This window comes from Haemaphysalis longicornis, unplaced genomic scaffold, assembly GCF_048455015.1.
Source record: "Haemaphysalis longicornis isolate Haplotype H1 unplaced genomic scaffold, Haemaphysalis longicornis Haplotype H1 scaffold_5, whole genome shotgun sequence".
NCBI lineage: Eukaryota > Metazoa > Arthropoda > Arachnida > Ixodida > Ixodidae > Haemaphysalis > Haemaphysalis longicornis.
This window is the reverse complement of record NW_027526385.1, coordinates 177880801-177905688: the sequence shown is the minus strand read 5'-3', so window position 1 is coordinate 177905688 and position 24888 is coordinate 177880801. Positions and strand designations below refer to the sequence as shown.

Sequence of the window (24888 nt, the reverse complement as noted above, 5' to 3'; positions counted from 1 at the left end):
TTTTTAACAGTGGAAGTAGGCTCACTTACACAAAAATGAGCAGTGGCTTAGCTCGGCTATGCCAGGATATGTGTAGCGTGAGCTGGGGTTCAGCTGGTTATTCTCAGCTTTCCTAGTTGTCTAGGAAATGCCCCAGTATATGTATACCCCCCTGATACTTCTGCACATGCGCACAAAATGAGAGGCACTATCAAGCGGGTCCGACACAGCATCAGACTTGGCTACTGCACAATCCTGGAGGCGCACAGCTGGGCACGCGCCGGCGCCAGTGTGTCTGCTGCGACTACGTCATCACTCCTCTAGAATGTGCAGATCAGTGAGGCGCGTGTGGCGGCAGCGGCGGCGGCTGCACCAGCGCACCAGCTGTGTGCCGTGCGAAGTCACTGTTCCTCATGCATGCGCAGCACGGCTCTCCAGGAGCCACGTGAAACTGTTCAACCTTGGCCAGTGCAGCTCACGCGACAAAAAGGTTTAAAAAATGAAGTGGTAGTTTTTCAGCCAGAACAATAGGGATGAGCTGAAATAAGACCTAATCCGTATGGTACCGCTTATTCTTAGCAAAGAGGTACTTTTACATGACTGGTAGAAAAAATAAGCTGATACCATTTTCACTCACAAGGAAAAGGAACTCACAAAGAGAAACAAAAAAAAGAAAAAAAGATAACTGCATGTATTGCGTCACGCTGCCTCCAGAGCAGGTTCGTACACATGCAACATCCGGTTCCCAGTATCAAATAAAATCATAAAAAAATAAAAAAAAGTCCCAGGCCTTTCATATTTTGATATAAGACGGCTTCAACTGCCCTTGGCAAGATGTATTCCCAGCAATGCATTTCTGTTAAGGTTAAGCTGAGCTTAGGGAGGTCAGTGTAAGCTTGGGCTTTGTAAGCCGGCTTTCCCACTATGCCAGTTCTGCAGTGAAGCATGGCCGTTTACAGAGGGAGAATCATTACCAAAAATTAGGGGTGTGCGAATGCCGAATAGTAGCTTTCGAATCGAATTCGGAAAAAAGCCGAATATCGAATCGAATACCGAATATCATTTTTTTAACCGGCCTCAATTCTTCATAGGATCTTGTGCAAAAGCAGAAGCTACTTCACAAGTTCGGGAGACATGACGTTCTTTTTCAACCCGATGAACAAACTTTTCAACTTGCATCAGTGGTACTTTAGGAATCCGAAGCGGGCACGATAGGCATTTGAGAGAAATAAAAAAAACAAAATCTTGCAGTGGGGTTGCTGTACTGCAATCGCGGGCAATGACTATAACTCAGAAGCGAGCACTTTGCAGGCATGAACAATAGGACGCAAAAACATGGCACAGACACAATCATGGACCACGACGAGGCACTTCTTTGAAAGCACATGGGCAGCGTGAATAATACGTAGCAGAAGGAAAGCTCGCACTACAGCCGCCGTGGACAAGCCTGCGCCTGTAGTGCGCCTGCGCACTGTGGTTAAAGGAGCCATGAAGAGAAAATACAACTTCGTTCAATTTGAAAGAACTAGGATTCAGTATCTCACTCAGCTCCATTACAGCCGCAAAAGATGTTTTTTAACGAAAAAAGCAAGAATTATTTAAACACCTTCAAATTTTGCACCACAGTGATGTGTTATGAGCAAGAATGACGTCATACCGGCCAACAATAAAACATCATTTTCAGTGCGTTAACTGCACGTTAGCATTCAAGTGATGCGGTCAAATGGCACCAGAGGCCCCATTACAGACGTCCAGTCATGTGTCGTTGTGACAGGTCGGTTAGGTGGCCGCCAATCGCACAAACACGGTTCCGTGACGTCATACAAAAGTTGCGGGAAATTGGCTAGGGGGTCGCGACTGCTTCACACGTTTTCTTTCATATCTCCGTTATTTGTTCGAAGATTGTGATGATATTGGTATCATTGTTATCGGGACTAAGCAGTCTTTCTAATAAACCCAACTTGTATTTTGTCTTCATGGCTCCTTTAAAAAAAGTAAACACGGAAGTAACCATACACCAACTGCATGAAAAGCAGCCAGAACCACTTTTGATGTTAAATTAACGGAAGCGCTGTCAAAACGGCGGCTATAGTGCCTATTGTAGGCACTATACAGCGGCGGTCTTTACAGGAAGCTGCTTTAACATGTAAACATCCGGTCGCAGAATTAAAAATGGCCGCCAGAGTCGATGGCGACGGCTCGAAAAAAAGATCTTATCGACGCAATCGCAGATTACTCCACGCAGCGAGATAAAATTCACAGCCCCTGCAAGGCACGCTCATCGAAAGCGCGATTTGAATAAAACTCGCCGAGCAGACGATGTAGCAACAGTGCGTTAGCGTGCGCCGACATCTCTCGCTCTCGCGAAACCAGGGAATGTTCGGAAACAACACTCGTTTATTCGAAAAATCGAATAGTGGATATTCGATTCGCAGATTGCACTATTCACGTGGGCACTATTCGATTCGTATTTGAGTATTCGAACACTTCTACCGAAAATGGCTCTAACTCCTGTGTTACCAAAAGTATCCCGAAACCAATTATACGGCAATTAGCCACTAATACCCCTGTCACACGGGCACTTTCAATCGTGATTGAAGTGAATCGCGATCGAGTTTTCCGAGCGCGCTCGACGTACTGACGCTGCTACACGGCCCGTTTCAATCGCGATCAAGAAGTTGCACCGGTTGCACTTGTGTACGCCAGATGGCGCTAACAATGTACTTGCAGCCGGCGTCTGGTAACTTCGTGCGGTCGTAGGTATACGTAACTATGGAAATGTTACCGCACGCTTGTTTGGGTCAAGGTATTCGACACAATTTGTGGCATTAGTTGAAGTTTTCACCTTCTGTGTCATTACCGAGCGGGGACGAAAGTATCGCCGCTTTCGTTCGATCGCGCTTGGAAGCCTCGATCGCGCTTGAGAAACCAGGATTGAGTTTGAGCGGGATCGAGCTCGATCGCGACTGAAACTGCCGTATAAAATGCGCCCGATCCGGACTGAGCTCAATCCGGATCGACTCAATCGCGATTGAAAGTGCCCGTGTGACAGGGGTATAAAACACTTACCATTATGCTGAGTTTCATTCACTTTTCATTAGTTCATGGTGAAGTTGTAAATGTCACCAGACTACCGTATTTTCACGCATATAACCCACCTCTGCAATAATCCACACCCCCACTTTCAGACCGCTGAAACAGAAAAAAAAAATCCTTGCATATTGCCCGCACGTTTGATACAGGAAAGGCTGCACCAAGGCTACTGCTCAAGCAACACATCACATACTATGCGGACAGAAAAAGCGTACATTTAGCAAGTAGAATACACCGACTGCAAGGTGAAAGCCACAATTCACTAATAAAATCCAGTTGTTAGAGTGCGCTCATCCTTGTTTTTTTTTTTCCTTGTCCTTGTGTGTTTGCACAATCACTACCATGGAAGGCTTATACCCCTGTCACACGGCAGATCTAGTGACATTTAGAGCAAATGTCATTCGCTCTAAATGTCATTAATTCAGCGCTACATGAGAATACCGAATGACATTTGAGGCTAATGACATTTAGCGGCTAACTGAAGTCCCGGACCTCAGTTAGTGGCCAAATGAGTAGCCTTGACAGCAGTGGCGTGTCACTTGGCACGAAAATTCAGTAATAAACCATCTTCTTCTTTGTGTTGTTGTTCAAATAAAGAAAGACAAGCAAGTACTAATAAAAAAGAAACTCTCGTCCCCAGTGCGCGCAACTTGTCTCGGCTTGGGATGTCTACTGATGTCACCAAAGCCGGTGGTTTTCTTATTTTTATTAAAAAAATATTCTTTTGTTACATTTTTTTATGCAATATTATGCGTGAAAACATTCTATAGATGCGCTTAAAATAAAATTTTGAGGTTTTGCGAGCCCGCTAATCGTCATCGCTATCACAATCAAATGACATTTGTTTCGCCGTGTAGACCCGCGCAGCCGGACCATATGTCATTAACAGCTTAATGTCATTCAGTTTGAATGACATTAGATTTGCCATGTGACAGGGGTATTAGTTAGTGTTACTGCGTAGGAGCTTCACGGCACAATGCGCATTGCCGTGAAGCTGCACCAAAGAAAAAACCACGAGTACTATCCGCACCCCTACTTTGCCACTGAAATTTTCGTGTTTTGGTGCAGGTCCTATGTGCGAAAATACGGTACTGTCTGCTGTCCATACATGGCCATGCACAAAGAGAGTATGGTTACAGAAACATAATATATGAAAATTATCCGCTAAGATGACACTAAAATTAACAACACAGCTTTGCTGGTCATCCTTCTTCACAGAGTAGAAGGGCACTGAATTTTTTACAATTTTTTTTGCCCTGCGCACGTACAACAGGGTGCAGCTTAGGTATTGTCGCTAAACCAACATCTCTAACAAAAGGAGTGTGGCACATCCTCCTAGATGTAACCACATTCCTTCTGGTTGCCACCTTTACTTCTGCCGGCCAACGTGTCTCACAGCCTTGGGTGACCCAGATTAGCCGAACTCCACCGCCTTTTGGTGGATCTGGCATTTCCCAGTGGAAATTCCCCCCAGAAGACTGACATGACCAACCCCTTACTGCTGCTAAAAGACGGAAGGGACTCCTCCATCAACATGAGAGACACTCCGCAAACACGCATGCACATGCCTGAAATCCTTCAACAGGTACCTCAGTAACTCTGCCAGCACTATTAAACAGCAAACCGGCCGTTCTGTGCTCCTTCCCACTTCCTCTGAAGTGCCATACTTTTTATGATGCGCAATCTACTCAACACAGCTAGCCTGCGGAACCTTTCGCCGATGCTCGACAGTCCTACACACTAGAGCCCCCAACGGGCCGCAATTCCTAGGCCTAGCTTGACCCAGCGTGGTAGAGAGACAGCCTGAGAACGACAAAATATTGAGATAAACGCCCGAGCCCGACACATTTTTAAAATATGAGCCTGACAGAATTTAATAAAACAAGCCCGAAAGCCAGGCAGCTTTTTTAAAAGTTAAAAGATCAATGAGCAAACTTTTTCTCGTAAACAATCGAGGATTTGCGGGGCACATGACCGCCGGGCCTCAGGCACTGTCAGAGCCAGCCCGGCCCGAACAATTGCTGAGAAAATGCGTGCTACCCGGCTCGAACCCCCCCAACGGGCCGGGCTTTCAGGTAGGCCTAGCGTCACTAAATGAAGGCTTTTTGAGTATCGACACTCTTTTCTCTCATTGTTACGTGCCGCCAGGATTTTCATTGGTCGGTCGGCACCACGTGATAGTTGTTTACATATGGGCGCAGCCATTTTGTTTCTGGGTTCCTCTTCTCTCTCTCTCTTTCAGTTGCGCGGACGCCAGAGCGGCCGGTCGCACTGTGCCTGTCACAACCGGCGGCGGTTTTGTTGGGAGAGATGGCAACACTGCAAGCCAGAAACAAAATGGCCTCCCAGAGGCTTCCAGCTGCACGAAGTGGCGGTACTCTTAAGCGTAGCTTATTTAGTGACGCTAAGTAGGCCCAGGCCCATGCTGTGCACTAGTGCTACACACACCTGTTGTTGGTGCTTCCCCCCGTTGCCAGCTGCAGCCTGGCCGACAGAGGGGGCAGCTCTTCTTCATCGCTGTCCCACAGGCTGCTGCCACTGACACGAACACCGGGCTCGGAAGAGGTAGTGTTGTTGCTGCCACCGTTGCAACTGCCGCTGTCGAACAGAACCAGAAAGGGTCACATCACTGGCAAAAGATTAGTGGGGGCAGGTTGGTTCAACGTACATGGAAAAAAAAATGTGCAAAACAAAAAAGCACAGACAAAACGAGACACAAACCGAACAGACAGATCCAACTGAACTTTACTCTTAAAAAACGTGTTTATGTATGGCCTACAAACACATGACACAAACCGCCAGGCACTGACTCCTTTCGAGAACCTCAGCTTCTTTGCCTAATAGGGCAACAGGAACTTTGCTGATGTACTCGTCACCTGCCTTTTCAATAAAATCCGCTTCTCGAATTTCCCTTCTTTAACTTACTGCTGGCCGTGTGAAGAACGTGGTTTGCTCCAACATTGTACAGCACTTGTTTGACCGTGTGCCTCTAAGCATTGTTCTTGCAGTTCATGCCTTCTGTCACTGTAGCAGCAGCCTGCCTTAGGCTATAAATGCAGGCATTTTATAAAATAAAATTCAATAGGAAGCGGAACCCTCTGTCATTCTTGTTTCTCTACTCCTTTGCGTTTTTTACACCTTCATTTTTTTTTTAAAGTCACGGCATTAAAACGTCGAACCAGGTTCCCTCTAAACATAGAGATTGCGTCAGCCCTTTGATGCTTTTACTGCTGCTTTGGCCCTGAGTACTTCAGTGTTCATATTTCATCGCTGCAACCTTTGCCGCCCCACCAGTCGCCCTTCCTGACATAGTGGGCCTGCCATCCGTTCACACATTCCCCCCCACATCTATGCAACATAGACAACGGTGGCAAGCCTGGTTGCATTAAAGGAGCACTGACACCAATTTTCGGCCTTAATATTACTGCACAGTTCGCTTCCTTCACTCAACAGAATACCCTGGCTGAAATATGAGTGGCCTGCGACGCAAAGAACATACTTCAATTGGATCTCATTTATTGCGCCGACGGAGCAGCACTCAGCAAATGGACATCAGCGTGACATCACCCCGTGAAGCCAAAAGAAGTGACGCGACAGTGCTCGTCAAAAACTCGTGATGTCGCTTCACGCACGCGGCCCCACGAGCGGCGAGCGGGAGCAACACCCTCTCAAGTGGGCGCCGGTGATGTCCACACAAAGCGGCGAGTTCAGGCTGGGATTCTGTCATATGTGCCTTTCGGGATGAAAGCGCGGGAATATGAAACAAACGATTTTCAGGCCGTTCAATGTAATTAACTATCGCGCACTGAAGTATTTAAAGTGCAGTTTCAGGTTTGCCAGACCACTAAGCATTGACAAAAGCAATAAAAAGTTTTCGTGTCAGTACTCCTTTAAGAGTCATAATATTCTGAAAAGCAACAGCCCTCGTATACACCCACACATACAAACTGAATCTCCAAGATCCCCATGTAGCAGGTGTGGAGGGCCTAGCCTAAAAATCCACATCCTAACTCAATGCAAAGCACTCAACACAACATGATCATGTTGTGTTGAGTGCTTTGCATTCAGTTTTGTGTCTTGTGTCGGCACAAGGCTACCCAGAACTCTACAGACAACATATTCCACTCCACCCATCATTCTTTTTATTCGCTGACCCCACGACTCCTCTAAAGCACATTTTTAAGCTTTTAACTGAGACCATAATACTGCACCTTATTTCTTATCACGCTCAGTCACAATTTAGCCCTTTACATCAGTTAACTTCATTGCCTTTTAATTCATTTAACTTTTGTTCTGACTGACAGATTTTAGTATTTACCTTTACACACTGTCATTAAATAATTTTTCTCGGCACTCTTTACTCGAAGTTGGCCTTGTCCCATAAAAAAACAATCATTATCAAATTACCACAGCGTGTATTAAAAACAGTTGCACCTACGACAAGAAGTGTACAAAAACTCGTCCAAAGAAAAAAGTGTGAGCCTGGGTCTACTCCACTTCCACAAAATTTGAACCACTGAGGCTGTGGCTTGACTGCAACGACCGTTTACCAACTTCCAACCACTTCCCTTTTGCTCAGCCAGTTTACAAAACAGAAACAATCTTTTAGTGTCTACATGTGTGTGTGTTTGCCATCCCGCCAAGTGCAATGCCTTGCAAGCCAATGAAAAAGATGCTTGCTTTATTCTATCCGCCTCTTTTTTTGACACCCAACCTACTCAAGAACAGCAACCCCAACTCTGCACCTCCGCAGCTCTTTTCAACAAGTTGTGCTGCATTTCACAAGACGAACTACCCTCTTCTATTCCGGACAATGTAGCGTTATGCTGCACAAACTTAAATCTCGCTAAAATTAACAAACATCTTACACACCGAAAGTAAACTATTCCCCATACATCTACACTTAACAACATCAGCCTGTCAAAAAATGAGACCGATTTTCTGACGAATACGATGAAAACTACTATTTACCTGGAAAAAGGTAAGCAAGAGAAATATGCTCCTTGTCTCCCAGTTCCGCAAGGCAGAGTTTGCTTGAGAACAAAGCCTGCCTTTTGCAAGTTTAGGAACTTCAGCAGCAGGACCTGGCTCACAAACGAATTTGGATACGCAAAACCCGCAATTTCTTAGTGGTTTGTCTGCAGCTGCCTATCTTGGGACCTGAGACCCCTACAAAAACAAAAACCATACATCAGGACTTAACTCACCAAAGCGACTACCGAAAAACACTTTTCAAGGCTTAATACTGCACTTTCGCTGCTGCAAAACTTGGTAGCCTCATTACTGAAGAAAAAGTTCACATTCACGCGCTCTTTCTGGCAGCACAGGGCATGACTTACTTGTTTTCTGTTCCAGGTTTCATTATTCCCTGTCCTACGAGGTACTGATATGTCGGAGATGAAATTTAAAGCATCTTGCATCGAAACTTCCGCAGGTACTGCGATGATAAATTATCGTAGCAAGAAATTGGTATGACCTCCGGGAAATCGATGGTATATTGCTCACCTATTCACAACGCAAATACTTCACATGCAATGCATGAAGCGGGGGAGAAACACCAGTTTTCTTTAGCTTCATACGAATGAAAATAAAATGATTTCCAAACAGACGCAAAAAAGGTAGATTTTCAGGATCGAATAATTTTACACCGACACCCATTGGTCGCAAGCAATGCCACACATATGCAATTCTGGAAAACGAAAAGTATAGGAGTTGCAATGATTTTAGCGTCAGACGGCGGTGCAAAAGCCCAGTGATGAGACACGTGACCAAACAGAAACCAAGACATGCATCGCTGCACGATAACCATCACGGACGTGTCCTGCGGCTCTGAGACGAAAGGATCGTAGAAGCACCTTGTTTGTCGCCGACAGTCTGGCGTCGACGTTAACAGCTGACTGTCGGTCGCTAGCGGTGCGGACGCTTCCCAGGATTTCTGTAGCGACCTGGCCGGCAGCGGTACACCCTCGGTCAACGGGTGATCATCGCACACGCCGTTCTCTTCGGCGTCGCTGCATAGGTCCACGAACTGCACGCCGTCGTTTGATCGCGATCTGTTCCGTGGAGAAGCCATCGCCACCTTCGTGGAGGCCCGGGGAACTTCGTATTCATCGTCCGAATCCAGAATAATGCACGCGCTGGCCATTTTACAAGCAATAAGCAACGATTTCTCACAATCATCGGCAGAAATTATTCATGTTTACTGATCTAAGCAGCCCGCCATTGAGGACAGCCATACGGAAGGTGAAAAGGAAAAACGGTAACAGCTGTTTTAGAAAAATACTAAACATATAAAAATAAAAAACAAATTTTTAAAGCAATTTTTACTTTAGTTATAGTTATTAACATATTTTACATAAAATCGCAACTTGTTTTATTCGGATCAGTTTTTCTGTTTCACGTTTGAGTACCTGTGACCTTCAAGATGGCGGCGGCACTGCAGCGCATTCTATCCTCGCTGCCTGCGAGGGCGTCCGTTCCGGGTAACTATTGACACCGTTTCTTTCTGCACTTTTTAACCCGCCTGTGCTCCCGGTGAACTTGGGGAGACTCGGCGCCGAGCTGCGCCGTTGCTTCGCGAAGGGTCAGGCTCTGGGTCGACTGCACGATGGGCAAGCGAGACACGCGGTACGCTTTCATGAACCCCATCGCGATGGCGCGGCAGCGGGGACCCGTGGGTTCCAGCGGGCCCACGATCAAGGACTACCTCAACCGGGACAGGCCGACCTGGGAGGAAGTCAAGCGCATCATCGAAAAAAAGAAGGAGGGATCGAGCACGCTGGCCGCCTGGGAAGAACACATGAACCGCAAGTTTCAGGAACAACTGCGCAAAAACCGCGAGCGCGTTATGGCCGAGCGGGCCGCGGCCTCGTCTGGTGACGCGGTAAGCAAACCGAAGAAGCGGCGTCGCAGGTCTTCTTCTTCGTCGTCCTCGTCTTCATCCTCGTCGTCGAGCAGCAGCAGTGGTTCGTCATCGTCGACGTCGTCCGAGAGGGGTCGGGACTCGGAGCACTCTAAGCGCAAGAAGCGGCGCAAGCACCGGAGCAGGACCCGCGAAAAGCCGTCCGACGAGCCGTCTTCGAGCGCCCGGGACTTCAACGACAAGGACCACTCGTCGGGGAAGTCCAAAAAGAAAAAGAAATCGAAGAAAAAGCACAAGCGAAAGAGAGACAAGGCAGACTGAACAGGTCGGCGCCTAAGTTTAGCGAGCGGTGCGTCGATGGAGAATTGTGCCCGGTTCTGACTTCAGAGTTTTGCTGTAATTTTTTGTCTCCTACGTGCGGTGAACGGTAGCAGCGTCACGACTTAAAACACTGTTTAAGACCATTTGCGCGTGCAGATGTTTTGCGTCGCAGTAATGGGTCGGCTAGACTTCTCGAGGTCAGTGTGTCGTCATCGGGGCTGCTCCGCTCGCGTTGGAGCGTCAACTTGGTGCTATCCGTGTGTGGGGGCGTCCGATAGCGTCGTGTAAATGATAGAGCCAGTGACGACGTATCCTGGATGTCACAGGGACACGTTGCAGCGCTTCAAACAGTCTACGTCAACTTCATGTTTTAAGTTCAAAACAACGGCGCCCTTTGTCACACGTTGGTGTCGCTCCATCTACGATGTGTTCATTTGTTGAGATTTCTCATAAAAGGCAGTAACAATGGCTGTCGAGGCCACTGGAACTGCACAGACTTGTCTAAGTACATCTTCGAAGACTACGTGTGATGGCTATGTACAGGTTCTTGCCACCACATTACGGTTGCTACAAGATTTACCTAGCTGACCCAGTGGTCGTAGAGCCTTGGAACTATGTACTTGTGCCGGGTGATCTCAGTCGTCGTAAACCAATGCGATACCGCTAACCTCGCGAAGATGTCAAGCATTGCTTAATGGGGAACATCCGCACGCCTGTGTTTGGAGCTAGGGAGGGTTCTAAGCAAAATCGCGTAATTGTTGAGCTGACAAGGGCTCTTCAGTTTTGCACAGGGGCCACAGTGTTGCACAATGGTTGCAGGTTTCACAGGGAATGCAGTTGAGTGGCTCTAATCTTTCACTGGTTTGCACTACCAAACACCCATTCTCTACAGTAGCCCACATCGATTTTATGGTAGCGCTCCTATATAATTTACAGTGAAAAGTATGCTCCGAAAGGGAACTTTACACGAGCATTTCAGAGGACATTTCACTCGAATGGTCTTCAAAATTTCAAATGCCATTCGAACTGGAAGGAATTCTGCCGATCTACACGACGATTCTCAAAGGCTGTTGAAAAGTTCCCGCGTTTGCCCGCCATGTTTTGGTGTCGCCATGACTGCCCTGTTTCGTTCTTGACGAAAATTTAACTTTAGAGTTAAAATGTTCGAAGGTGATCAAATTGATAACAATCTATAAATGTCCACAAAACATGCACAAGACAGCCAGTTCTTTTTTCGCACCGCCTGTGTTGAGAGTGCCAAGTTAGCTTGTAATCGTAGAGAGGGGCAAAGAACAATAACAAGTGAAAAATAATGAAGCTTGTTCCCCTTAATTACTAAGTTTTACTCGTAAATAATTGTTTTAGAATTACGGCATGCAAAAAACTGCGTCCGAGAGTACGACTGTTTGCACCCGCCGTGGTAGCTAAGGTGTTGTGGGCTGCTGTTCACGAGGACGCGGGTTTGATTTCCGGCCGTGCCGGCCACTTTTTTGATGGAGGCAAAAAGCGAAAATGCTTGTGTGTTCAATATTTCAACGCACGTTAGATTCCCAAGTGGTTAAAATCAATCCGGAGCCCTCCACTACGGCGCACCTCATCGCCTGCGTTGCGTCGGTGTGTTAAACCCTATAATCAAGTACGACCGTTCGTGTAGCAAAGGCCTTTGAGAACCTCAAAGGTGGTGCTCCTTTTAACTGAAATGGCATTTCAACCAAACACCTTTGAAAACATCGTGTAGCAGCTCAAAGGTGTCATTAGAGTCAAATGACATTCGACTCAAAGGCCTTCGAAATGCTCGTCTAGCACGAGTATAATGGAAATGTACTGCTGTGTATGTGTACAGCGTTTAAAAAGATGTTTGTATAGTGGTCGCCAAGTAATGGGGCAGAACAGGAAAAGGAAGTTGGTAGTTTATTTTGGCGAACAAACAACTTGTACATCTGCACCCGCATTTGCCTCACTACAGAAGGCGGCCAAATTGCCCTGGGCATTTAGAATTTTTTTTCAACGCGGAAATTTTTCGTAAACCCCTTTCAACCCTGATTTTATATATTTCAAGCAAAAGAATGTATTGTGCGTGTTTTCCTAAATTTTAGGGTCCCATAAGCCCACAAACGAAAAATAAGAGCTGAAGTACAAATATTAACAAATTTATTATTGAGGACATTAACTAGGACTAAAAGTGTTATGTTGAGTGGAGACATCAATTCTGCATATTTTCCTAAGCCTTATGACTACATGAACCTACAAACAAAAAATGAGCTTCGTAGTCCACAAATGTATAGATTTACAAGCTTGGGAAAAAAACTGGGATCGCCATTTTTTTCAACCTCAATGTTGCAATTTCATCTTCATCGGAGCTGCTGCTTCTTTATAGCGTCCAGCTCCACTAAAATGAAGCAACAGTGATATCTGTCGCAATAGTCATCATCGAAGGACAATTTCCCAGAAAACTAGCAGTTTTGGTTTCGTTCTGTATGCGCTAGAGGAACTTTTACGTGATGGCATCAACTGACACCACCAGGGTTATCTTAGTAGGCAGAAAATCATGCATCTCTGGCACACAAATGGCCAATGGCTCAAAGAATAGAAAGCAGCTGAAAGAATGTTTAAACACAAAGCATATTTATAGACGAGACCGTTCCAAATTACTAAAACTTGCTGGCATGACCATGCATGCCCAGGTAATGTAGTGAGTGCAAAAGCATTAGTGTTGAATTGTCAAACGGATGTGCTGGTATTGTGTGTGCCGGCCCGTTGTGTTGGCGGTGACGTGAAGGCATGTTCCATTCGCCTTGCGCATTCTGTTGCTTGAGTGACATTTTTTAGAGCAGCGCTGCAGGATCACAGCGGTTCGTGGCTGCTGTCGAGGTAGACAGCTTGTGGTTCATCCCAGTAAGTTTAGCGTCTTTGCTGTCGCACCTCCTTAGTCTTCCTTCTTTTCGCTCCGCTGCAAATTTTTTTTGCAGTGGGCGGTTTCTTGACCCTGGGTTGGCCTTTTTAGGTGCGTTTCACTAACCTCACTTCAGAACCGCATTGCCGTGGATGGCACGTTTCGCAGCTGTTGTTGATGCGAGTCCGTCGCCGTATTACTGCGGCGATAAATTAGAACTACTGTTTTATAAAAGATACCACGGTCAATTCATGTTCAAAGGTGCCTGAAGTTCCGCTGCCTTCTTCTAGGCGGCTTGGATAGCGCATGCGCAGTGGTGCGACTCCTCTCCGTATTACGATCGTCAATCTTTTCCTGCGGCATGTTTTTCTCCCTCACTTTATTCCTCAAGCTGAGAGGCTTGTCCAAGTCACCCTTGTTATCGCTATTAGCGATAACGAGCCTTCACAGTCGCTTCATTCCTACTGTCGTAATTACCACGCTGCGATGTGTCCCGAGCACACCTTTTTAAGTTTAAAGCCATAGCTCATTCACGATGTCCATTTTATGCTTGCGCTACACGGCCGTTTCAATGGCCTTCTGGCGGCCTTTGAATCAATTGTCTGTCGAGTGGCCCATTGTAAAAATACATAAGGCAAACCTGCAAGCGAGTGTTCAACTGTCACCCGAAAGTTGCCGCGGAGCATAGGCATTAGTCTGTTCAAATCATTGAACTGTGGCAATCAAGGGGCTCTGTGATTGTCTCGGATTTCCGGAGGTGCCTGTTTGGAATCCCACCACCCAGAGCCAAATTTACCCAGTTTTCAGCTCTTCCCTTCGATGGGAAATTGGCATCTTTCTGAGCATCCATTAAGACATGTTTTGTTCTTTTGAGCTGGGGGCCAGTTTATGTGCTAATTTTTGGCCTATATGGTCGACTAATGCTTTCACATTAAAAAGCAACAGATGTGTGCTCGAGCAGCTCCAAGCAAAAGTGAAGCACTAAAAGAGCAAACATGCTGTGGCACTCCAGATAACATGCATGCAAAGTGGAAGGAAGGAAGGTGGGATAAAATGGTTTCTAGATGTGAGGAAAGAAAAAGAGGTGGATGGGAGAGGGTGGTGGTGATGATAGTGAAGAGACCGTTTGTCAGTTGAAAACTAATGCTTCACATTCACTACATCATAAAGAGTGATTAGGCGACTTCAAAATTTACCTGCCACAGTGGCTGAGTGGCTACGGTGTTGTGCTGCTGAGCGCAAGGATGCCGGTTTGATCCCAGTTGCAATGGCTGCCCTTCTGATGGAAATGAGAATGCCAGTGTGTTGACATTTCTGGCAAAATAAATCTGCAGCCCTCCACTACGGCGCACCCCATAGCCCAAGAGTAGCTTCGGAGCATTGAACCCCACAATCAATAAACTTCATAATTTTTTGTTTGTTTGTTTCTCGGAGTAAATCTAGCAAATGAAAAAAAGGCAGCAATGCCATATGTTAGAGAAGCTGCTGTGTAGAATCCTTCTAGATACACTTCTTGCCTGTGTCTCATTGCTCTTATTTCAGGGGTCTTCTAACAAGGCGTGGCAATTTTTGTGATTTTTTTAGACGTTCAAAATTGCAGCACTACAATTGTTTAGGAAAGGCGACATCCAACTTGGGCTTGTGTCATTCTCTCCCTCTTGTCACCAAAAGAGGCACATTGGTAGAAATGTGGTCTGAAAAAACGCCGCAAGAGGATGACGTTGGAACCCGCCGCGGTGGCTCAGTGGCTAAGGCGTTGTGCTGCTGAGCACGAGGACATGGGTTCGATTCCCGTCCGCGGCGGCCGCTTTTCTGATGGAGGCGAAAAGCAAAAATGCCCATGCGTATGAGATTTCGGCACGCATTAAAAATCCCCAGGTGGTCAAAATTAATCCGGAGCCCTCCACTACGACACGCCTCATCGCCTGCGTTGCGTTGGCACATTAAACCGTGCAATCAATCAATCAGGATGACGTTGCACTTGAGAATGGGGCTTGCAATGGGCATGCACTTACACACACATGCAAATGCACGTAAATATCAGCATGTGCACATTTTCTACGCTCTCCCCACACTTTTCTTTAGAACAGAAGCACAGGTTGTCCTCACGTTACTCGGCACACTTGCACTATTGCGGATGTGTGTTCACTATCTTCATGAAACCCCAGTTATCAGCCAATCAACGAGTCGAATGTTTATTTTATTCTTCATCAAGAAGTAAGGAGGAATAGCTTTCTGACCTCAGACTGTAGACGAATGTCCAATGGTTGCTATTTCGACGTTCCCCATGTCAGTGAGGCTACATCCATCAGGATATACCTATGCATCACCTCCTTGAGGCAATGGCCTACGTGTAATGCAGAGGACACTGCTAATGACAATGATGGTGTGGGGGGCAAAGTGAAAGGCTTCGGGAATGGTGCATCCATAGGCAGGGACTGAACCTGCAACATTGCGCATGATAGCGCAACACCTTAACAAGGACTTCAGTGCTTCTTTTTTTGATGGCCTTGTAACGTGTCCACTACTACAGTGGGTTGTAGGTTTAGTTCTGGCGACAGGATTTGGTTTTGTTGACCAGATTTTCGGTGCAGCCAGATCACAGTCTGTGATAACGATTTGACTGAGCTGGTTGGTGCTCTGCTTGAACAATGTGCTGTCAAGCAGGCTTGTAGTAGACTTATTACAAGCAAAGATGAAGTGACTGGCATAATGGGATGCCAGGTATTCCAGATTTGGGTTTTTAAACTTTGTCATTGCTTAACAGCATTGCTTTACATATTAGAAATAATGTGACCTTTACATTTCTGACCTCCATTCAACACCGCAGGTGGTCTTATTAGCATGGCCAATTGCTATCACTGTCACTGTCTGTCCCACACATTGCGATGCCCGGTGAGTTTGCGACAAGAATGCTGTTCTAAGAATGCTACTACGGGACGAAAAGTAGCAGGACAGGGCTCATTAATGTCAATGTGGGCTCAAGTTGCAATCGCGAATGACGTGCAAACGTGACTTCTGGCCTGTTTTGTTCATGCCTTTATGGCGGACACTGTGCAAAATAATTTAAAGTAATACTTTGAAACATTTGAAGCTTTAGGTGTTAATTATACAGTGACGAACGGTGGCTCGAAATTTGCTCCTTCAGCAATTTGTTTGTGGAGCGATAGAAACATATTCAGTCGTACGGCTGGTGTAATTTTGAACTTCTTACTGAGTTTAGTGCTTGTTGACAGCTACGATGTAATGCACAGATATGTTGAAGAGCTTTGTTTTGGGAAATGGAAACTTTTCTCATCCATCATACCTTATGGATGCAATACTAGTCAACAGAACAAATTTCAGTGAGCTGACACTGGCTCACAGTTTCACACTGTCCTGTTGATTGCAGGATGGTCACCCTTCGCCGACTGAATTCCAATGCTAGCTCAAAGCAGCACTTGTTCAATTTGCAAATGAGGGTATTTGCTCAACACTGATTTTGTAATATCTGTGAAGCACTTGGCCTTCTTTTTCTATTTGCCGGGACAAGCATGTTGATGCTCATAACTTCAGCTGTCGATGGTACCACTAATATTTTAGATTGGACAAAAATTAGGTTCACGTGGAATGCATGCTTTGTGCCACGATAGACCTAGAAAAATTTTGCAAATTAAGTCTCGGGAAGCTGAATCACTCGAGGCTGAATCGGCATGCATCGACAAATGTAGGAACTCTGTTAAATTACAGTAACTCTGTAGAGAGTTCTTGTTGTTGCAAGTCGCACACTTTTGTGCAGCACATATGTCTTTACGTTGGATTTTTCACATCGCTCTGCCAGGCACAAGCCATGCACGCAATGCGTGCTCCAGTGACACATTGGTTGTGTTATAAGATCCCGCTGTGCACTGGTGTCCCTTCGACGTATTTTTGTTGAGAACCGCATTGCGTCCCTGTGCAATATCCTACCTGAGCCTGTGCTTGTTAGTTTTGGAAGGGTGACCTGTTCGAGAGCAGTTAGCTGATCAGAGGAAATGTGTTTCACGATGCAGAAAAACTAAGCTGGGGTTGATTCAGCTATGAAAACAAATGGTGGAACATCGCATCATCCATTGCACATTTTAGTTCAGTTCTGGGAATCAGCTTTTAAGCTGTCACCTTCTTTTTTGAGTGACATTTTGTTTGTTTTTGTACAAACGTGGTGCCTGGTTGGAATTTTAAATAAAGTTTTTGCCGTATTTTGCTCCACAGGTTTTGACGTTTTCGTAGTATGCTCATTTTTGTGGCTCTTTGATGCTTTAAACCACAAAATCAAAAGCTTTGTTTTGATTGAGTGAAAAATTTCGACAGAGGCTTGATGGAGTGAAATGAAATACTCTGCAACCCTCCACCATGGCCGCCAGGTGTAGCTTTAGTGTGCAAAATTGTGATTTTTATATTTTAGCAAAAACCAGAAACAAGTAATGAAATGTTAAGTAATTCTAAAAGCAAGGGGCAGAGTAACAAACAATTTAAAGAATGCTGACACAAAATTTCAAAGATGACATAGCTATTTGAAAGGCCTCCTTTGTAAATGGAGACCACGAAGTTTCAACAACAACCATTTAGTATAACATAATTTAAAGCAATTTTACTCTTAGCACACACGAGGAAGCTCGGAACGGACACCCTATCATCATCGGCATCAGCATGACGCGTGGAGTGCCTCGTCATGTGCCTCGCCCGACACTGACGTCAGGCCTCTCGTGACGTAGCCAAGGCACTGGCTGCTGCTGGCACGTGGTGGCTCTACCTTGTGTATCACGTCATAGTTTTGGGACTGACGTCATGCTGCCCGGGCGCATGCGATGAGAACAGTGACATCAAGAGCGCCGTCCTGTCGTGGCGGCTGCCTCGGTGTTTGTGTCATCGAAAGCTAAACTGACGCGATTAAACGAGCCTCTAAATAATTATTCACTCAGTGGTACACCATTGAATGTGCCTTTCTATGATTAGTGGGACGGGAGACACCCATAGTTGCAAAAAAGACCAACATAAATCGAAAATTTCATGTCTGTTTTCCTTTAAGAGTTGGAAGGCTACTTTCAGGCTTGCCCGCCTTTCTTCCGAGACAAAAGTCGGCCCCAATATCACAAAACCTGTGATTGGTTTTTTTTTTTTTTTGTAATTGTTTGCACAGGCCAAATGTAGGGGACCACTGATGAGATTGATAGTTTAAATTTAATGTAGTCCGTTAAAACACAGATGGCTTGTGTTTGTGTGTGTGTGCATGCTGCGAACACGTTTAAAACCCGTCCAAAGCTGAAGTTGAAGTAGTGGCATTGTTGGATACTCCCATGTTTGTGGACTACAGAGAGGTGCAATTTAAATCACGTTCAGTGTGAAAGTTGTAGAAATATTGGTTGACTGTTCTGGGCATAAACTGATTGCTTCGTATTAAGGTCACTCTCATTTAAAGTAAATGCGAGGAATTTTGCACCTGTAGCCTAAATTCCGTTTTAATGAAACCCAGCAGAGCATGTGAGCAAAAAGGGATTGTTGTTGTCATCTTCATCAACTTGGGATTGTTGAAGAAGTTGCATGGGTTGTATTCTTCCAGGCTCTAGATTCCCTATCTCTCTCCCTCTTTCTTTCTTATGGCCGCCTCATCATCAAGTAGAACATTAGGCAGAAACTCATTCGGAAATGCATCTGGTGGCACATATCGTAACACCATATTCACAAATTAATTAAATGTGCCCCCCCCTCCCCCAAACCACACGCATATGCTTCTGCTAAGCACAGGACTTCAGTTTTGATTCCCGACCTTGGTGGCTGCCTTTCTGATGGTGATGATGATGATGATGGAGGCAAAAAGTGAAAACGTCCCGTGTTTCAATATTTTGGCGGGCGTCAAAGGTCCCCGGGTGTTCAAAAATTAATCCGGAGCCCTCCACTACGGCGCGCCTTATAGCCCAGGTGCATGTTCGGCACATTAAACCCCGCAATCAATCAATCAATCTGTTGAGCACTAGCAGCTGTCGTCAGTGGCACTGCTCTCAGAGGGGTAGTCCTTAAACTCTTGCGTTTTAGCCTCGATAAAATGCAACTGCTAGAGTTAAGAAGTGGGGGCCCTGGTGATTGACCGCCATCCACCGAGACTAGGTTGATAGTGATGCGCTTGGCAAATGGTTGGCTTCATGTACCCAACAGGAGAAAAAGCCCGACCAGAGTGCAGGTTTGATAAGGGTGCCGAGGGGGGAACACTACCCCATGTATGACTGAATGCACAGACACAAGATACTTAACATCGCCATTCTGCTCCTTCTCTGCAAATGTGGCGTAAACATCGCACCATGTTTACACTTGCCGCAGGCCCAGAGACCAAAGCTGAGATGTGTGTTAAACCCTGGAAGGCCCTGAATGTGGGCTGTGTGTGGCAAAAGCTGTTTTCATGTATCTGCTCAGGACAGGACATGTGACATCACCATCATCATCATTTTTGCCCTTTTTTGTGCGTGTTCTCTTCAGCCAGCTTTCTGCTCATGCATGTGGCACGAGCTCGTATAGCAGTGACTAAAATCAGCCATAGATCAGCTAAGTCTGATGCAGGTCGGGAGAATTCAAAGAGAGTGGCCAGTCACAGTCAGTTCTGGTTGTATTCGAATTTCTCATCAGAGTAAGGCAAACATTCCACAGCAGAGCATATTGATCTGAGGTGATCGGTGAAACTTCGATAACCAACCATGAATTACAAAAAAGGCCCAACGCTCCCGATGTTCCAGTGGAGATTGCCACAAGTGTTTTTAATCAATGCCATCGTCATTGTCTCCTCTCTAGGTAGGTTTGATCTATTGGAGCTATGAAGATGAGGAAATTCATGATGCACTATTTGGGTGGCAAATTGCACATTTTAAAATAGTGTCTGGAGTTGACAACTTTGTACATGTAGTTGTGTTCCGTAGCAAACTTGCCGTGTCCTTTGTGAGAAATTTGATCAAAAAGCACACATGCCTCATTTCATAAGGCTGTCTGAAATTGTTTGCATTGGTAATTTCATTAAAAACTTTTAAGTTAGCTTTTACAGCTTGTCTTTCTCTTTATTGGTTTATTGTTCCTATCTGTAAACATGAGCTAGTTCTTACTTTAAAAAAAAAACAAGAGCTTTCACAGCAAGTACCTCGCGCATTTTTCAGTAATGCTATGTTTTTTTATTTGTGGTAGCTAAAAATTTCATAACGCTACACTGCGTTTTTTTAATCAGTCTTGTAAATTCTGGAGCACCTGTGATTATTTCTGTCAAACTTAAGAATATACAAATAAGCAAAGCATTAAATAAATTCCTTGTGTAAATCAGGCATCCCCCTGATAAAATCAAGCAATCCGTTGTCAACCTTGATTGTGGGCAGTGGTGGACATTCACAAAACGTAAAAAAAAAAGAAATCTCGTACAGCTCTTAGCAATCACAACTGGAACCAAAGCATGCATTTCTATATAACGAGCGCAGTTGATGTTGCGCGTGTACATTTACTTGTGTAAATACTGCCATGCAGCTGCCTTCACACAAACGTAATTGCAGAGTGTGTTAAGTTCTTTTACCGGTTCTTGTTGGGCTGGTGTTTTTTAATGTGTAGCTTGTAGGCAGGAAAGGATTGGCCTCCTGTAACGTGAGAGCACCACCGTGCGGTAATTACCTTACGCCCCACTTGGCGTCTGCTTGTACGAAAAACAAGAAAATCAAAGTTAATGTAGCTATGTTTTCCAAATGTGGCTCACTTGGTAACCATTATGTGTGTCTTATACATGGTGAGAATCAGGAACACACACTCAAAATGCTCCGCAAACAAAGCAATTATCTTTTGCAGAAAGATGTACCCTGCAACCATAATTTTACATCTTGATTAGTTAATTAGCTGAGTAGAGATAATTTTTTAACAATACGACGACCACAAGGTTTGTAAGTGAACGAGTTGTAGGACACCAAAAGGGACGCCAAATGCAGCAGTTTCTGTGAAAGTTTGCTTGATGTTGATTAGATTTTCCATTACTTTAAAGAACATGCGCCCAATTCAAGTCACCAGCCGATGGAACGCCTAATTTTTTCAGCTGCAGAAGTTTTCTCTTTCTTAAGGAATTTTTCGTACAAAACCAAGTAATTTTTGTGTGCTGTTCCTCATTGGTAAGGCAAATTATGGCCGCACTTATTAAAACAAAAGTTTTTTTTCTTTTCATTGCTGGCTAGCTAATTACTGGTGAAATTTTTCACACACCAGTTGGAAGGGTTATTTCTTACTTTGTGACTTGAAAACCCGGCCTTTGTAGTTTAAAGGCCTGGTTCAAGTTACACGACACATCATGTACAGCTCAACCAGTTTCGTGAGCCAATCGTAGTGGACCTGGTATAAGTCCATTGATGGACTTATGCCGCGTCTATGTAAAAACTCCAACAATACACACTATTGTTAGCAGGAAACCTTACTAACAAATTAGATCAGCTTCATTCTGTTTGCACATCAATATCAAGCAAAGGCCCTTTTTGTAGTAAGCTCCCAACTGCTCTCTTCCTGCAGTGTCCAATTTGTGGCTGGTGGAACTTCTTCCAAGCTGCCATTAAATGCATTGTGCAAAACGTCGTTCTCCCTTCTCACCCAGGGTTGCCCTGCCCCAGTACAGTGCAGCACCAGTGTGTCCGAGGAGCAGCCAAGGGCAACCGGGCCTGCCGCCAGGGTCCAACAGCCCGTGGCCAAAGACTGGGCGTTCGCATTATGGAGGGCAAGGTGGCCCACAAGGGGGACGTCATTGTGAAGCAGAACAAGCTCAAGTTTCACCCGGGCCTTAACGTGAGTCTCAGCCATAGTTTCAGAGGGAAACACAGTGCTAGTGTCTAGACGAGCCACGCATCACCAAGCATGCCATCATGTGCCGGGTTGGGGAGCGTTCCACTGGCCCTTGCAATGGCTCACATACTGGCTCAAAGTTGCCTGTGGCTTCAAAGAAAGCAACAGTATTATTTCTAAAAGGAATATTCTGGGGCTGTTTTATTGACAGAAAAGTGGAGCTGCAGAAGATTTATTTGTCACATACTATTTAGAAGCATCATGCAGGAGAAACAAGAGAAAAATCTTATCTTTTCTTTTTGGGTTTTCCGAACAAAGCCATGTGGCAAGCCAAGCTGAGTAGGAGAGGAATGTTGCTAGCTGTCATTGTAGTGCCCACAACAGCACGTGATTGCAGCGATAGATTTTCCTCTAGTATATGTTAGTATGAAACTCTGTGGTCTTAACACTTCACTCGCTTGCCGATGGAGGCACCAGTGCTGAGTGTGTTGACAGTGGCACAACAGCAGCACCAAGGCTAATGGGAATTCCCGAAGCCTGCTTCCTTCGCAGTGATTTAGACGTCAGCTGAGGTGCTACAATTGCCATCAAAATGTAAAGCAGACTTTGGCAGTGGCGACAAGCTTCTCTGCAATGCGCGTGCACTGAAACTCGCAGCTTCACTGCGGTTTACAAAGCTGATGACTGCAAGGGGTCTTTGGGGCAGCCTTATTTCTTGGCTTTGGGCCATCAGCAACGGTTGTTGATATGTGGTTGGGCACAAGAAGGCTTGGTTAACACCTTCTAGATTGGAGAGCCTATGTACTGCTCTGCAGAACAACTTTTTTTTTTTTTTTCATATAATGGAAAACTTTCACATTACCTTAGTAATAATTTCTTGTTTTTGTATTTAAAACACTTCAATGAACAATGAACTTGTCAAAATTTGTTTTTCCATCACCGGGCCTACCTTTGCACATGACACAGATGTGCCAACGACAAAGCCTGTACAAGTTATTCATGCAGCAATCCGAACACTTTGTCGTTGCATAAAGTGCACTCTTACTGGAGCCTGTGTTCAAATGTAGGCATGCCTCACTCTTGTCAGGACCACTCATGAAAGTTTTAGGCCGGAAATGTTGGATGTGAAGGGTTAGCAACAAAATGTTTGACATGAGTTCATGGCCTTAGCACATCCCATCCTAAACTGTGCAGGTATGCAGGTATTTGTGCCGGACATGTTAAAAATGTACAATGAAGGCAGAAAGGGATGCAAAGGCAAAGTCCTCTTGCAGTGCCAGTAGGTTTGACTTGAGGGAGAACCTATGCAGATTTAAAAGCCTGGGTAAATTTTCTGTGCCTTGCATTGCATCTGTCATGACAACTGTTTTCTTCATGGAAACTCAATGAAAGTTTATGGTACCGAGTTCTTTATTCTTTGTAGTTGCTCAAAGGAAGTGTGGTTGGACTGGCTTTCCAGGATAGTAATAAAAGTAGTACTAATAATGGAATATGGTAATATAAGAAAAGTATTACTGAAGGATAATAACAAAAACAGTACGGCTCAGTAACAAGAACAGTAATGCCAGTATTATAGTACCTCAGCTAATTCTCAGCCCTTGTAGTTGCGAGGTGGAAGTTTCCGCCAAACAATCAGCTGGGCTAAAGATTTGTGTTTGTTGCGCTGTTTGCTTAGTTTTTATGAAACTTTTAGCCTGGCCAATTTTTTTTTTTGCGCCAGTCATTGATGCATTTTTAAGCAATTGCAAATTTCAGTTCTTGCATAGGTGATAGCGAACCGTTTCGAAAATATTCATTCGAAACTACCCGAATCAAATCACTGTTTAAACAATTCTAATCAACCTGCATAAAAATGACTTATGACTCTCCTAAGTGAAATCACTACAGTTCAGAAATTTAAAGTATTATTCCAGCATGACCACGTTTACAAGTTCATTTTTTTATTTCTTACATCAAAGTATCCTACAGTTGTCCAAATGAATCCAAAGTTTTCTGATCGTCAACTGGTGTTCTTTTTAAACGCGTAAGACTGCCCTCTCCCTTGTTGTATTACCTGCGGGGAACGCTATTTTATCAAGGAAGGCTGTCAAGAGGTCAGGGGTCATGCGAGGTCATCTGGGCGCAGGTGGTGTTTGGCCACAGCCGGCAGACGCTGGTGGCGACGGTCGAGGGTCGTGTGATGCTGACCCGCGAGAAGGTCAACCTGGACTGGTCCCACCCGCGCGTGCAGCGCTTCTATGAAGGAAGAGACACGGAGGCGCTCTACAAGAAGTACTTCCACGTCATACCAGAGCCCCAGGGGCAGACCTTCCGACTCGTCTCTCTAGTTTAGCACAGCACAGCAGCCACCACGCAATAAAACGACCCCGTTTAGTGCTTGTTCTACCTGTTCCCCACATGTGGCGTGTCATCTCTCTACAGACACGTATGGTGTGTTCTCAGCCCAACCCAGATTTGGTGAACCAGAATCAGAACATTATTCTTTTTTTTTCTTCAGTGATGAAATGTACAGTCACGGACAAATGAAATGAGAAGAGGAAAATATGAACTTGAACACGCAAAAGTAACGAATATTGTCACAAAGCCAAAGACGACGCTGTTGTCTTGAAGGAAAAACAAGTTTATTGGAGCGAACTTCTGCTCCCCTAACAACTCAAAGAATACACAGGCGATGAAGCAGCAGTCAACGAAGTGACGTGCGCAGGCGAGTGTCGGTGAATCGTAATCAAAGGAAAAGCAAGTAGCGAGTACACTCTCCCTATCGAAGGAGATAACACTTGCGGCATGCACTTCACTTGTCCTGCGGATAACACAAATAACACAGCCTGGCGCAGCTGGTTGGCAAAAACAAAACAAACAAACAAACAAACCCGAAACATGGTTCGTGGCAATATAGATAGTGGAGATAAAATAATGGCTCGCTAGTGGTATAGTATTCGGAAAG

At 45.2% G+C, this 24888-nt stretch overlaps 3 protein-coding genes across 3 annotated transcripts in view; 2 read left to right on the top strand and 1 right to left on the bottom strand.

Moving 5' to 3' along the window:
• Positions 1-9323, bottom strand: part of LOC144140019 (structure-specific endonuclease subunit EME2-like) — a 58893-nt gene extending 49570 nt beyond the window's left edge. The window contains exons 1-2 of the mRNA XM_077672232.1: positions 8928-9323; positions 5521-5670 (exon numbers count right to left, since the gene is read on the bottom strand). Of these exons, the coding sequence (XP_077528358.1) occupies positions 5521-5670; positions 8928-9217 (440 nt within the window). The 5' untranslated portion in view covers positions 9218-9323. The remainder of the gene's footprint in view (positions 1-5520; positions 5671-8927) is intronic.
• A 148-nt stretch (positions 9324-9471) lies between these two features.
• Positions 9472-17377, top strand: LOC144138838 (uncharacterized). Its single transcript, XM_077671327.1, has one exon. It carries the CDS (start codon positions 9680-9682, stop codon positions 10253-10255), a length of 576 nt encoding a protein of 191 aa, XP_077527453.1. The 5' UTR covers positions 9472-9679; the 3' UTR covers positions 10256-17377.
• Positions 9483-24336, top strand: LOC144138839 (large ribosomal subunit protein bL27-like). Its single transcript, XM_077671328.1, has 3 exons — positions 9483-9554; positions 21760-21947; positions 24070-24336. Exons 1-3 carry the CDS (start codon positions 9497-9499, stop codon positions 24274-24276), a joined length of 453 nt encoding a protein of 150 aa, XP_077527454.1. The 5' UTR covers positions 9483-9496; the 3' UTR covers positions 24277-24336.
• Positions 24337-24888: the final 552 nt, after the last annotated feature.

Coding starts and splice junctions, on each gene's coding strand:
- LOC144138839 (XM_077671328.1), top strand. CDS start 9,497: ATGGCGGCGGCACTGCAGCGCATTCTATCCTCGCTGCCTGCGAGGGCG. Junction 9,555..21,759: donor TGCGAGGGCGTCCGTTCCGG/GTAACTATTGAC, acceptor CTTCTCACCCAG/GGTTGCCCTGCCCCAGTACA. Junction 21,948..24,069: donor AGTTTCACCCGGGCCTTAAC/GTGAGTCTCAGC, acceptor ATCTGGGCGCAG/GTGGTGTTTGGCCACAGCCG.
- LOC144138838 (XM_077671327.1), top strand. CDS start 9,680: ATGGGCAAGCGAGACACGCGGTACGCTTTCATGAACCCCATCGCGATG.